General features: G+C 47.9%; 2 protein-coding genes across 3 annotated transcripts in view; both read left to right on the top strand.

Moving 5' to 3' along the window:
* METTL16 (methyltransferase like 16) overlaps positions 1-8,625 on the top strand; it is a 36,550-nt gene extending 27,925 nt beyond the window's left edge. Inside the window, exons 8-9 of one of the 2 annotated variants that reach the window (XM_039528920.1) lie at positions 770-943; positions 8,373-8,625. In XM_039528920.1, coding sequence (XP_039384854.1) covers positions 770-943; positions 8,373-8,381 — 183 coding nt within the window. In that variant the 3' untranslated portion in view covers positions 8,382-8,625. Of the gene's footprint in view, positions 1-769; positions 944-1,051; positions 4,873-8,372 lie in introns of those variants that run through there. The other variant, XM_039528909.1, reaches the window with a different exon arrangement.
* Positions 8,626-12,357: 3,732 nt separating this feature from the next.
* POLQ (DNA polymerase theta) overlaps positions 12,358-14,942 on the top strand; it is a 128,925-nt gene continuing 126,340 nt past the window's right edge. The window contains 2 exon segments of the mRNA XM_039502410.1: positions 12,358-12,554; positions 12,557-12,583. Of these exon segments, the coding sequence (XP_039358344.1) occupies positions 12,368-12,554; positions 12,557-12,583 (214 nt within the window). The 5' untranslated portion in view covers positions 12,358-12,367.

The raw sequence follows: 14,942 nt of genomic DNA, 5'->3' as shown, positions 1-14,942 counted from the left end.
CTTAAATAATTTAGCAGCAAAAAATTACCCCCTTATGAACAATTGAAAATATCCAGGTCCTAATACTCACATTAACAAGCTTCAGTTCAGCTTACATAAGTATCTATATTAAATCAAGGCCTGCTTCTCCTTTTTGGATCAGTATGTGTATACTTTTTGCACAGGTGTTTGTGGTAACTAATTTTATAAGAGAGATGCAGTGATACACCTGTGTGTGATCAGTATCAAAATGTTAATGGGTTTCAGATGTAGTACCAAGAGAAACACTTATAGTAATTTGACAAATGGCAGCTGAAGGAAAGCATAATTGATTCTTTCTAATATCTTAAGGTAAAAGTCGCCCCTGTGCAGCAGGCCAAGTACAAAGCATATGCATCTCTTAAGTCTTACTTAAAACCCTCTTGAAGGCTTAAGTGATACACAGGCCATGACAGTGAATGTACATGGTATTACAGTAGAACCCCGTTTATATGGTTTAATTGGCCCGAGGGCCAGATCAGATAATCCAAACACTGGGTAAACCCAGGAATGGGAAAATGTGATGCTTTAGTGCCATCTAGCTGCCACAAGAGAGATCACCTGCTTCTGGCCCTGGAGTCCTAGTTGTTCAGTAAATGTGGAGAGTCAGTTAAGGGAGGATTGGATAAACAGGGTTTTACTGTACGGACATTGGCATGATGCAGACTTTGTCCTGGGTGTTAAAACTGTCCCATTAGTGTTGCACACTTCTGATGTTTGTAATTCATTTGTTTTTTGTTGCTTTTTTCAGTCACCTCCCTCTAAAAGAAGGAAGTTAGAAAAGCCCCGGAAGCCAATTACATTTATAGTGTTGGCATCCACAATCAAAGAGTTATCGATCAAGGCTTCAGCTATGGGCTGGGATGCTGTGGAAGGCATAGCAGTGGTTACAAAGTGGATAGAAAAAATACTGACTGATCTGAAGGTACAGTATTAAGCATTACCTGTTAGAATAACATGCTGCTTTCAGGCATAAATGTAAACTTTAAAAAAAAGTAGAGTGATTATGAAGTTCTGCTGTTCTCTACAATAGGTTCAGCATAAGTATGTTCCCTGTGGAGAAGATGAAGTTAGTCTGTTTCTAACAGCCATTGAAAACTCTTGGGTTCATTTAAGAAGAAAGAAACGAGAAAGAGTAAGGCAGCTACGAGAACTTCCTCGAGCTTCTGAAGATATTCTGCAAGCAATGGAAGAGGAGAAGAGCAGCCAGAAAGACTCAGACAACCCAGAGTGTGAACAAAACAAGACTGAAAACTTTGAAATGGGGTCAGTGATATTTGATGAGGATGTCAGCTCAGCCAAGAATGACAGGCAAAGGGAAGATTCCCCTACCAAAGAAGGAAACAATGAGGAACTCATGGAAGAGGAGGACATAGAAGCAAAGCAAGCAGAAACATTAGTTGGTGAAGACTCCAGTGATGCAAAGGAAGAGCCTGATGCTTCAGAGGATGCTGGCAATCTAACCATGGAAAAAGGACAAAGTCCCAAAGGAACTTGTGGACACTTTCTTTTTAAGTGTTTAATAAATGTGAAGAAAGAAGGGGATGATGCATTAGCAGAGATGCACTGGGTTGAAGGACAGAACAGAGATTTAATGAACCAACTGTGCACCTACTTACGAAATCAAATTTTTCGACTGGTTGCTAGTTAGCCCTTATTCCGAATATGGTAGGAATAGGTCAGTTCTAGATTTTTTTTTTGTAATCTTTTTAATAGACTAAAAGAAACTTTTTGTGCTAGCAAGGTTTTTAAAGAAGAAATGACCAAAATTGAGATGAAAATCAACTTTATTTTTAAACAGAGCCTTTTTTAAATACAAGGAATCATAGGTATATAACAATGAGGGGTAGGAGAAACAGTGCTTAAAAAGCACTTCAGAGTTCAAGCTGTAAAATTGCATCATAAATGGAAACCTATTTTAGCAGTAGTTCTGTAGTTGGTTTCATATGGCAACATTACAGCTGATTTCTGGTCTTTCTGATCTGACTTGGTGGAAATGCAGTTCTCTTTGCTGAATAGGAAGTAATCATTACAATATTAAATTTTTACATCATTATTATTGCAGGAATATAAGGGTTTTTTTCAGCCATTACTCATATAGATTAGCCTGCAGCTCTGTGTATTGTCTTTTGCAGCCAGACATCTTCTTTGAAGGGATGGCACTTGTCACCCTCCTCCATCTCCCTTCCCTATGTGTTTGCCCTCAGCTGAGTGACATCTTGATAACAGGTGACAGTTCTTTAAATGACAGCTCATAAAAGCACAAAATAGTATGGGAGAGCTGGGTAGCTTTACAGATGTTCATGAATCTTGAATTTTCGTTAATGGGCTATATTAGATTCCACTATTTCACAAATATCAGGATTTGCATAGATTTTTCTGCTTTTCAAAAGTTTAAAAATGAAAAATGATTTGCGCTCCTCCTCCAACATACAAGTTAAGAAAAATTTAACTGTGGCACACATTGTTTTAGACCATGTATCCCCACTGATACAGGAGATGAAATGCAATGTGGTGGTTTCAAGCAATTATTCCTGAAAGATTGGGCTTCACTTTAAACTGAAATTTCTTTGAAGTATTTAATACGGTTGTGGTGAGAGAGAGAGAGAATTAGAGTATATGTCCCTCAGCTGCATGGACCAGAAAAACTCATCACGGGATAAAAGGAAGGATAGGAAAACAGATGAATATGATGAACAGTGAAGGTGGCATGAGGATAGAATTCAGCTGTAGAACTCGCAGAATTTGGGGTACCAACTGCTGAGGTCTTATGCTTTTGCATGTGCTTCAGGGCCCTGTGCCCTTTCTAGTTGGAGCTGTACTGACAGAGTTTCCTTGGCCACTGCTGTACCTGGAATCTATTTCCCTCAAGTGCTATATCCCCACAGCAGGGATTCTGCATCAGGCTGCATTAATATTCTGGTGGTTTCACACAGGGTTGGTGGAGGAATTATGGGCATTGCTATCCCCATCCACCAACCAGTCTCCCAAGGGATGAGCTTGTCTGTGGAGAGGACAGGATAGCTGATGCTCTCTCTGGAAATGGCAAGATCTGTTAGTGGAGGGTTCTGAAGTGGCTCACTGACAGGAAATGCAACATTATGCATTATGCTGGTATGGGTCATAGATATAAAAGTGAAATCCACAATAGGAGAAAGATACATTATTGACGTCTTGTAGCAAATGCACCTGCTCATGCTGTTGGGATCACTCTGAATATGTGTTGTTCATCAAGGGTTCCAAAATATTCAGCAGAAACTGTACATCTGTCTTTTGCACCACAGCTGGCTAGAGAAACAAGATATACTATTTAAGTCCTGTCCTTAATATCTGAACCTCTGGTAAACAATTACACAGTATTGGATTTGATATAAAATAGTTCTGGTACTTTGTTTTTATTACATTATTTTATTTGGATCAGATTTTAACACAACTGAGGTGACTGAAAGGAAATGGAGGTGATGTAATCTGATCTGGATCATTATCTTTTTTTAAAAGAATGCACTAAATGTTGTCAAATTGCCTGAAAATGTCATGATTTCCTTGAAGTTTCATATACTGCAAGTAAAACTAATACTATGTTTACCATAAAAGTAAAAAATTGAGAACATATTTGTATGGAAGAGACTAAAATATTTATGCCTTTGACTTAATAGATTCAATTTTGAGTTAGAAAGATCAATGTTTTTCCTGTGTAGCAGTGAAGAAAAATATTTCCGAGAGAATTTTAGATTTGTTCTCATGTTTCGTTAACCAACAGATGTCATGCTAGTTAACTATTTTATCACAGATAATAGGCGGTGGTTTATATTTGATTAGGGAAATGTTATATGTATATATAAGCCCTTAAAGTGGGTTATTGATTGTACAGCCCATGGTTCTCAAACTCTGGTTTCTAGCTTGCTGATTTTGCACAGAGCTGCTTCCTGAAGCAGTGATGCTTTATGCTAATTGTAGTTTAATCAAATTTAAGAGTTTTGAGAGGTTCTTTTGGACACCCGAACTACTTAAACAAAACAAAAAAATCCAAGTCCCACAGAAAGCAAAGCCCTCTCTGTACCGTGTTTGGCTGTTCCATGGGCTTCTGAAAGGTGGTTTTTTAGTGTAAACTTACAAAGTATGGTCTTTTGGAAATGTAATTACAAATCAGAGGGCAATGTTAGCTCTAGGGAGAGGGGGATTTGGGACCAGCTGTTCTGTGTGGTAGCTTCCTTTGAAAACCAGCAGAAACAGAGTCAGCACAACTAGCAAGAGTTGATCTTTATCGTAGGAACAGTGCTGACTCTTGTGCTGCACAGGGCAAAGTATATCATGCCTATGGTTGAGGTGGCCAATGGCTGCCTGAGGGAAGCTACGCTGCCAGGTAGGAAAGAAGTCCTGCAGAAAAGAGGCAGACAGCCTCTGGAGTGCAGCTTCCATCTCCAGCAGATTCTTGGAATTGGCACGGTTTGGTGCCCATGTTCCCTGTGTTACTCAATATCCCCTTCCTCTTTGAAAAGAGCATTTGTTGGGAGGGATGCAAGTTGACCTTAACATGTAAGTTACTCATTTTGCACATTTGCTGAATACAAATCAGTAAATCATGCTGCTTTACCAGTGTACCTCCATTTTCTATCCCCTTTCCACAGAATATGTAACTTACACTGTTTGCTGAATTGAGCCCAGAGGTTATGTATGACCTGTCCACTTGTGTAATATATCAAAACTCTCATATAGCAAACTTTGTTCCCAGGGTTAATTGGACTGTGATTAGTATGGTTTATCGTGTCTTACAAGATTATGGTTTCTGTTCTGTCCTTTGATATACACATTTATTTTTGAAGCTTAATTAAAAAAAAAACAACCTTTCTTCTACTTAAAAGAATAAGGAACAACGTGTTAACTGGGATGCTAAACACAAGTGTTTGGTGGTGGAAATGAATTTCTGGAATTAGCAGGAACTGTACAGCTAGAAAAATGAGAAGCTCTTCATGGAATGCTTTAACATGCTTCGACTTCATGCCTTAAAAGTCAAGCTACATCAGAAGGTAGATACTTGAAGAGAGGTTTACTTTCCTTGCAGACAGATAGGTTAACCTTTTAACTGCTGCTGAATGTATGAGGTAGAATGCAGTTGCTGAATGTATCAGGAACATCTTAACGTGCATCTCTATGAAAAGCTTAATGGAGGACCTACCATTAAATGACTCATGAAGAAATTCATGCTCTTTCTCCTCCCCCTCCCTCTTTTCCCCCTTACTGTCTCCTGCACGCTGCCAGAGGCACGGGGAGGGGGTGCACTTATGAGAAGGGCAGGAAGAGGAGGGGGGCCTTGGGGAAAGGGGTGGAGGGGGGGTGCTGGGGCTGAGCAACCCCAGGGAAAATTAGAAGCCAGCTTGGGGTTCACAAAACAATTAAATCAAAAGAGGGGTCCTCAGGTTGCTAAAGTGTGAGAACTACTAGTTTGGATCATTTCATGGCTGTTTGGCATTTGCCCTCTCTGACAAAACTGAATCTATGAAAATACTGGACATAGGTTATTCCTCCATTACTTTTGTTAACTAGCATGGACAAGGATTCAATTCTCATGCAGTAGCAGGCTACTTTTAATATCTCATAGACTTTAAGGTCAGAAGGGACCATTATGATCATCTAGTCTGACCTCCTGCACAATGCAGGCCACAAAATCTCACCCACCCTCAGTGCTGAACAAATGTTATCCAGTTATTGGTTGTTCCTTCATCACAAAACCATCATCGCAAGTGGCAGTTATTGGTAGTAGCAGTTCATCTGTTATCTCATCTTATACTCAGATTGTAAATTCTTTGGGGCAGGGCCCATCCTTTGTTCTATTTTGTACAACAGGGTGCTGGCCCATGCCTAGAGCTCCTTGGCACTATCGTAATAAATAGGCCACAGACTGGCTGGACAATCTCAAATCCTAGATGAAATCCAGGTCAGAGGCACACAGCACTGCAGTGTTGAGAAGCTTTACTGTTACTTTATCCCTTCTCTGGATGAATAGGCAACTATAATCTCTGTGACTGCCAAAATGGCACCTTTTAGGAGCACCCCATTAACAAAATGTGGTATCTAAATAGAGTCCTTTCACTTTCACATTTTATGACTGAAAGCCCCATTGTTTTTTTTTTCCTCTTTCATTCTTTTCCCTGCTCCATCTTACCTTACCCTATGCCTCCTAAGGTGTTCTCCCTGATTCATCTATGACCAAAAAGAGAGACACCCAGGACGTGACTTGTGGACCCCCTAGAGTACCCTGGGGGTTTGCGGACCATCACTCAGTTGTAAAAGTAGGGCTGGCCCATTTCAGAGTCTGTCCTTTAAAATGCTAAATGGCCTCAACATCTAGGTGTCTTAAAGATCATCTTTCTTTCCACAATTCACAGGCAGTTGCTTCTCTTGGAGCACAGTAAGTTGATGGCACCTAGGTGTGAACTCCCAAAGGCAAATCAATGCAGCAGCTTCATTTAAATTGAAAAAGTTTAAATACAAAAATGAGTACAATCTGTGCTGCCTTGCACACCAGTGTGGACAGTGTGCTAAAGCTCAATCAGGGTTATGTACTGAATTAGGGTTTGGCTACACTTGCAAGCGTGCAGCGCTGGGAGTTACAGCTGTCTTCATACTGCTGTGTAGGGAAAGCGCTGGAGTGTGGCCACACTGACAGCTACCAGCGCTGCAGTGTGGCCACATTTGCAGCGGTGTTGGGAGTGGTGCATTATGGGCAGCTATCCCAGTGTTCAAGTGGCTGCAACGTGCTTTTCAAAAGAGGGGGGTGGGGTGGAGTGTGACACGGAGCGTGGAGGAGAGAGAGTGGATTTTTGGAGCTGACACTGGGGGCTTGGCTACACTGAAGAGTTGCAGCGCTGGTGGTGGGTTTACAGCACTGCAACTCACCGTCCACACTTGCAAGGCACATACAGTGCTGCAGCGCTGGCTGTACTCCTGCTCTGCCTCGGGTATAACTATTGCAGCGCTGGTGATGCAGCGTTGCTCCGCCAGCGTGGCCACCAAAAGCACTGTTATTGGCCTCCAGAAGTATTTGGAGGTATCCCAGAATGCCTGTTCAGCCACTCTGCTCATCAGTTCGAACTCTACTGCCCTGGCCTCAGGTGACCTGCCCTTTAAATGCCCCGGGAATTTTAAAAATCCCCTTCCTGTTTGCTCAGCCAGGTGTGGAGTGCAATCAGTGACTCTTTCCAGGTGACTATGCCTCCACGCGGCAAACGAGCCCCAGCATGGAGCAATGGCGAGTTGCTGGACCTCATCAGTGTTTGGGGGGAGGAAGCTGTGCAGTCTCAGCTGCGCTCCAGCCGTAGGAATTAACGATACCTTTGGGCAGGTATCAAAGGCCATGCTAGAAAGGGGCCATGACCGGGACGCGGTGCAGTGCAGGGTTAAAGTGAAGGAGCTGCGGAGTGCCTATTGCAAAGCCCGTGAGGGAAACCACCGCTCCAGTGCTGTCCCCACGACCTGCCGATTTTACAAGGAGCTGGATGTGATACTTGGGGGTGACCCCACTGCCAATCCGATGACCATGATGGACACTTCAGAGCGGGGGGGGGGAGGAAACCGAGAGTGAGGGTACTGGGGTGGGGGGAGACACCCCAGAGTCGCAGGAGGCATGCAGCCAGGAGCTCTTCTCAAGCCAGGAGGAAGGTAGCCAGTCGCAGCAGCCGGTACTTGGTGAAGGAGAAGCAGAGGAGTAGGTTACCGATAAGCGGCTTTTATTTTCAGGATGGAAATGTTTCGGGAGAGGAGAGTGGGTTAGGGCTGCATGTATGCCTAGATGTGGAATAGCCCATTGATGTAGTCTATCACATCGCGGTAATCGGCCTCCGTAATCTCTTCAAAAGTTTCAGCCAGAGCGTGGGCAATGTGCTTGCGCAAGTTTATAGGGAGCGCCACTGTGGTCCCTGTTCCAGTCAGGCTAACGCGTCTGTGCCGCGAGGGGTGGGGGGACCATTGCTGCACACAGGCAAGCTGCATAGGGGCCAGGGTGGAATCCGCATTGCTGTAGAAGAGCCTCCCGCTCTTCCCAGGTGACCCGCAGCAGCGAGATATCTTCCAGGATTAACTCCTGTGGAAAATGTTGGGAGGGTGTGCAGTGCAGATGTCCCCTGTAGCTGTTTGCTGTCCCCAATGCACAGAAACCCCTGCACAGCCCTGAAGCAATCAGTCCCCCTTACTCACCATTTCGTGGCTCCTGTGGGTTATGTGCGCTCTGTTTGGTATGGGAAAAGTATGCTAAAGTGAAGACTGTAAACTCCTTCACTGTGTGGGAATAACTGTCTGGATGAGATTATAAACAATGCTGCCTCTGTTAACTGTTGCCATTTTTGCCTTTCGAAAAGTGTTCTTGACTACTGGACTGCCCGTATCATCGACTGCTCAGAGGCTACAAAACCTCAGGCAGAAGCCGCGAAAAAGCAAAGAAGACATGTTGAAAGCAGTTATGGATCAGTCTGCCAGAGAGAATAAGAAAGAGCAGGACTGGAGGAAAAAACTGCAGGACTGGAGGGAAAGGGAAAGCAGGATCCGCCAGAGAAACGCAGCGGCTAAGAAGAAAAGCACAAAGCAGCTGATAAGCATCCTGGCGCGCCAAGTGGACTCTATCCAGTCACTCGTAGCCATGCAGGCAGAGCACTACCGGGCCGGCCCCACCTCCGTCCCAAAGCTCTTTCCCTTGTGCCCCAATGTCAGCTCCAAACCCCCTTCCCCAGCATCCAGGTTCTTACCACCACCAGCTGCCCCCAACACCTGTACGTTCACCAATCAGCCCTGAGAACTACGACCCTTACCCCCTGCACTCAACCCCCATCACCATGCAGTATTTTCATCCTGAAGTGCAGCACTCATTGCACAGCACTCCAGACAGGACATATTCAAACCTGTGACTGTACAGTCCACCACCCCACCCCACTGCCCTTTTAGGTTCCCAAAATGTTGTGTGTCTGTCAATAAAGTTATTTTCTTTTCAACAAATGAATTCTTGGCTTTGAAAACAGTCTTTATTATTGCAGAAATTGAAAGATACCGTAGCCCAGGAAAGAAACAGGCACTGCAAATCATTTTAGGAAAAACAGATTCCTACTAACATTGTAACCGCTGCACTTCACTCCCGTGCAAGGCAACAAACATTACTGTTGGCTTTCAGCCTCAATTTCCTCCTCAAGGCATCCCTAATCCTTGTAGCCCTTTGCTGGGCCTCTCTAGTAGCCCTGCTCTCTGGCTGTGCAAATTCAGCCTCCAGGTGTTGAACCTCAGTGGTCCATGCCTGACTGAATATTTCACCCTTCCCTTCACAAATATTATGGAGGGTACAGCACGTGGATATAACCGCAGGGATGCTGCTTTTCCCCAAGTCTAGCTTCCCATACAGAGATCACCAGCGCCCTTTTAAACGACCAAAAGCACACTCCATAGTCATTCGGCACCGGCTCAGCCTGTAGTTGAACCGGTCCTTGCTCCTGTCAAGCTTCTCTGTATACGTTTTCCTGAGCCAAGGCATTAAAGGGTAAGAGGGGTCTCCAAGGATCACAATGGGCATTTTGACGTCCCCTACTGTGATCTTCGGGTCTTGGAAAAAAGTCCCGGCCTGCATCTTCCTGAACAGGCCACTGTTCCGAAAGATGCGTGCATCATGCACCTTTCCAGGCCAGCCTGTGTAAATGTCAATGAAATGCCCACGGTGATCCACAAGCGCCTGGAGAACCATAGAGAAATACCCCTTCCGATTAATGTACTCGGATGCTAGGTGAGGTGGTGCCAGAATAGGAATATGCGTCCCATCTATCGCCCCTCCACAGATAGGGAAACCCATTTGTGCAAAGCCATCCACAATGTCCTGCACGTTCCCCACAGTCACAGTTCTTCTTAGCAGGATGCGATTAATGGCCCTGCAAACTTGCATCAACATGATTCCAACGGTCGACTTTCCCACTCCAAACTGGTTCCCAACCGATCGGTAGCTGTCTGGAGTTGCCAGCTTCCAGATTGCAATAGCCACCCGCTTCTCCACTGGCAGGGCAGCTCTCAATCTCGTGTCCTTGTGCCGCAGGGTGGGGGTGAGCTCAGCACACAGTCCCATGAAAGTGGCTTTTCTCATCCGAAAGTTCTGCAGCCACTGCTCGTCATCCCAGACTTCCATGATGATGTGATCCCACCACTCAGTGCTTGTTTCACGAGCCCAAAAGCGGTGTTCCACGGTGCTGAGCATTTCCGTGAATGCCACAAGCAATTTAGTGTCATACGCGTCAGGCGACTCGATATCATCGTTGTTGGACTCCTCACTGTCACTTTGGAGCTGAAGGAATAGCTCAACTGCCAAACATGATGTGCTGGCGAGACTCATCAGCATATTCCTCAGCAGCTCGGGCTCCATTTCCCACAGAAATCATGCTGCACAGAAACCATTGGGAGAGTCACAATGGCGCCAAACGTGAACGGAAAAACAGTGACTGCTGGGATGTGAAGCAATGCATCACGGGGCGTTGGGACAGGAAGCGGAATGACCCGCACCCTTCCGTCCCCTTCCCACAACCCATGGCACCAAAATGGGACGAGGTGCTCTGTGGGATAGCTGCCCATAATGCACCACTCCCAACAGCACTGCAAATGTGGCCACACTGCAGCGCTGGTAGCTGTCAGTGTGGCCACACTCCAGCGCTTTCCTACACAGCTGTACGAAGACAGCTGTAACTCCCAGCGCTGCACATCTGTAGCCAAGCCCTGTGTGTCAGCTCCCTGCCTTGCAAGTTCCCATCCCTTCCTTTCTTTTAAGTTTGCCCAAGGCGATATCAGTGCAACCCTCGGCTCCTCATGCTCCCTGCCTTGCAAATTCTGACCACTTCCCCGACCCCTCATTCACTCTTAAATGCAAATAGCCTGCAGACCAGAAAAGCAGCTGCTCCGACAGACTCCCTTTCCTCCCTCCCCCCTGTTGTGCTGTTTCTCTCCTCAAGCAAACACTAGGCTGTGGACATTCATCCCCCTGCCTGCCTCATTCACAGCAAACAGTAGCTGTGTTTGTTTTTTAGATAAGCAGCTCGGGAGCCCTGAGTTCACAACAAAACAAAGAGAGGCATCATAACAAAACAGAGTTATTTAGTTAAAAGCATTATGGGAAAATTCCGGAGGTCAGTTACAGCGTAGTAAGATTAATCGCTGTTTACACTGGCACTCCAGCGCTGCAGCACCAGCGCTGCAGTCGTTATTCCCCAGGCAGAGGTGAAGTACAGCCAGCGCTGTAGCCAGGGAGATACAGCGCTGTATGTGCCTTGCAAGTGTGGACGGTGAGTGAGTTTCAGCGCTGTAAAGCCACGACCAGCGCTGCAACTCTTCAGTGTAGCCAAGCCCTTAGGCAGTTGTCTGTAGGATCCTTGCGCCTCTTGCAGAAGTTGGAAGATGTGTAGTGAATAAGGTAGTTTGCTTTGCTGGTATTGTAGTGGTCTGGAGGCAGAAATGGTGGAGCCCTGTTCTGCATCCCAATTTCTGTATGATGCTGAGGAATAAATTAAAACCACTTTTATTTTGCAGTTGTATAGTCTAACTACATTCTCTTATTTTCTTGGGGTATAGCAGGAGCCTGATTTTCAGAAGGGCTGAAGGTGCACAACTGAGCCTGAAATCTGGGCACTCAACTCCCATTGAACATCTGGAAAATGTGATCCCAGTTTTCTCAGGTGCTGAGGGTGAAAACAACGACCAGCAAGCGGTCACCCTTGCAAATTTTGCCCGCTTCCACCCTGCCGTGGGGTGCTGAAGTGTTGCAGTTGTAAGGTACCAGTTGGGGAGGTGGTGTGTTCTATTGCTTGTTTAGTGTGAACATAAAAAAGCATTAGAACTGACAGCTGCGCTGTGTCCCGATTTCCCAACGCTTACAGCCCAGTTGGCTGGTTCCGCAAGGCAGGCCCTGGATGCTTGACACCCGTGCTCCCTTCCAGCCTGGCTGGGAACCGGGGCATGCTTAAGTGGGGCTGTAGCCCCACGAGAGGGGCGCCAGGGCCTCGTGCCCGCGGGCACGGTGCGGCTGTACGTGCAGGGGAGCGGATCCCCGCGGGGCTGCAGGGCGCTCACAGCCTGAGGCGCGGTGCGGGGCCGCCATCAGGGTCTCGGCTCCCGGGGCGGCGCGTCGTTAGCCCTGGACCCCGGCCCCGCCTCCCTCCCGTGGGCTTGCGGGTGGGGCGCGGGCGCGACCTGACCGCCCGGAGCGGGGGGCGCTAACGAGCTGCGCTTCCCCGCGGGAGCCTCTCCTGACGCCGGCTCCGCGGCCGCGCGCTCTGATTGGCTGGCCGCGCGCTCCGGTCCCGTTAGCCGGCGCTCCGCGGGGGGCGGGGCTGGGGTTTGAATGGCTGAGCGGGAAGATGGCGGCGGCGGCGGTTGGGCGATGGGGCCCCGTTCCCGGGCTGGTGGCGCCAGGAGGCCGAGGCGGGGCGGCCTGGCCGGTTCCCCACCCGCTCCCGGGGCGGCAGCCAGTTCGGGTCCGCGGCCCCGCCCGGCCCGCGCTGAGCCCCCGCCCGGCCTGGAGCGCTCCTGCGGGGCAGCGGCAGCCCGAGCCGCTCAGGTACCGCCCGGCGCGCCCGCTCCTGCCGGGGTGGGCGTGTGTGACCGATCTGGGCGGTCACATCCAGCTCTCGCGGGGCCCTGGCAGAGCTGCCGGCGGCGTCTGGTCCCAGCCCGGGTGCGCCGGGGACAGGGCGGGGAGCGGCCGCACCCGCCGGGCAGCGGACGGGAGCCGGGCCCCGCGGCGAGCGCCGCTCTGTGATGTCCCCTGGCCAGCGGGGCGCAGCGCCCCTGACCCCCGGCAGGTTCTTGGTTGGGAGCACAGGGCTGTTTGGTACCAGCGCGCTGGGCGGGCCCAGCATTCAGCTTGTGGGTGTGTGGGGGGGAGAGGGGGGATCAGAAATTTTCCCCCTTCCTGGGTAGACGGAGATACAATGCACGTGACTTGTAAATTCTTATGGGTCAGGAGCCATTTGTGTGTGTTGTCAGCGCCTAGCACAATGGGGCCTCTAGGTGCTACCAAAACACAATTAATGCATAGTACTATTTACATTCCTTGGGAGAGAAAACGAGGCTCATAGATGTGCTTTAATAAGGAGAGTAGAGCAAATTGGCAAGGTGATTCATTTGGATGTAATAAGCTCCCTGTGGTCCTGATTGCAGCTCCCTGATATCTTCAAGCACACAGGCGTGCGGAGTGACTTTCAATTTAATGTTTAATATCCTGTGTCTTCATCCCCTTTCACAGCTCTTCTGTAAACACTGACATCTGCAAGCTTAGTCTGAGAGATGTTTGCCACCTTATGCTTGATATAATGCTGTCAGATCAAGGCAAGCAGGGTCGGGCTGGGTCAGTGTTTGGATGGGACACCTCCTATAAAATGATTCAATAAGTGACACTCCTGAGTCACCTAGTGCTAGCTGGTGTCGATGGAGGCTTGTACTGTGGGGTTAAAATTATCAGTGTAGATGTTCAGGCTTGAGCTGGAGTCCAGGTTCTGAGACCATCCCCCCTCACCAGGCTCCAGCCTGAGCCTGAACATCTACATTGCTATTTTGTGGCTTTGAGCATTGGCCTGCTAACCCAGGGTTATGAGCTCAATCCTTAAGAGGGGAATTTGGGGAGTGGTCCTGCTTTGGGCAGCAGGTTGGACTAGATGACCTGCTGAGGTCCCTTCCAATCCTGATATTCTATGATATCTACGAATGCCAGCTCTGCAGTTTAGGCCTGAGTCAGTTGACCCAGGCTCTGAGACTTGTTGATGTGAGTCTATTTTTAATGTGTGTAGCCATACCCTAATTGCCCCTTGAAAGTCTTCACTCTGTTGTGTGGTGCTGCTGCCTTTCATTCTTGAAGGGGATTGGGTTGCTTGATCCCTTTGTATCCTTAGTATCTTAGTTTCTGTGCTGTGGCATCTTTGAAGGTGAAAGGTGCTCTTTAAAGCTGTAGACACAGTCTTTTATTTTTTGGGGGTAAGGAGTGAGCCTCTTACCAGTGCTAGCTCGGGGAGGCAGGGTGTGCTAATGAGGGTTCTAAATTAGCTATGACAAGGAGGCGGGGGGTGAAATCTGGGGCAGAATTGTGGCAAAAGCTGAAAATTTCTGCTCATTGTGTAGCTGCACTCAAAAAAAGGAAACAATGTTAGGATGAATAAGAAATGGGATGGAAAATATAAGGACCATTATAATGCAGGGGTGGGCAATCTTTTTGGCTCAAGGGCCACATTGAGGAATAGAAATTGTATGGTGGGCCATGAATGCTCACAAAATTGGTTAGGGTGTGGGCTCTGGGGTGGGGCTGCGGATAAGGAGTTTGGGGTGCAGAAGGGTGCTCCGAGGGGTTTGGAGGGCAGAAGGGGGATCAGGGCTGGGGCAGGGGGTTGGGGCGTGGGGAGAGGCTCAGGGGGTGTGGCTCCGAGCGGCACTTACCTCAAATGGAGCCGGAGTGGGGCCATGCTGCTGCTTCTGGGAGCTGCATGGTGGGGCGCCCCAGCCGGAGTGGGGCCGAGCCGCGTGGTGCAGCCCCCAACCCAGCGCCCCGGCCCGCCGGAGCGGGGCCAAGCCACGTGGTGTGGCCCCGCCCGGGCTGGAGTGGGCTGTAGTTTGCCCGCCCCTCTTATAGTGCTATTAGTATCTTAATCATCCTCAACTGGAAGCTGTGTTCATATGAATCACCCCATCTCAAAAAGCAGGCAGTTCAGAGATGGGCAAAGAAAATGGCTTGCGGTATAGAAAAGCTCTCATATGCAGAGCGAGAGAAAATATTTTAGAAGGTAAATAAAAAGATGATGAAAGCATAGAATATAATGAATGGTATAGAGTAGGTAGATCAGGAATTTCTTGCGACCCTTTCTCAGATTACAGATTTAGGGATATTCAAAGAAATTGAAACACGGTGAATTAAAAACTGATGGGAGGAA

This window comes from Mauremys reevesii, linkage group 1 (assembly GCF_016161935.1).
Source record: "Mauremys reevesii isolate NIE-2019 linkage group 1, ASM1616193v1, whole genome shotgun sequence".
NCBI lineage: Eukaryota > Metazoa > Chordata > Testudines > Geoemydidae > Mauremys > Mauremys reevesii.
The sequence above is the reverse complement of the archived record's forward strand: the minus strand, read 5'-3'. Positions and strand labels throughout refer to the sequence as shown.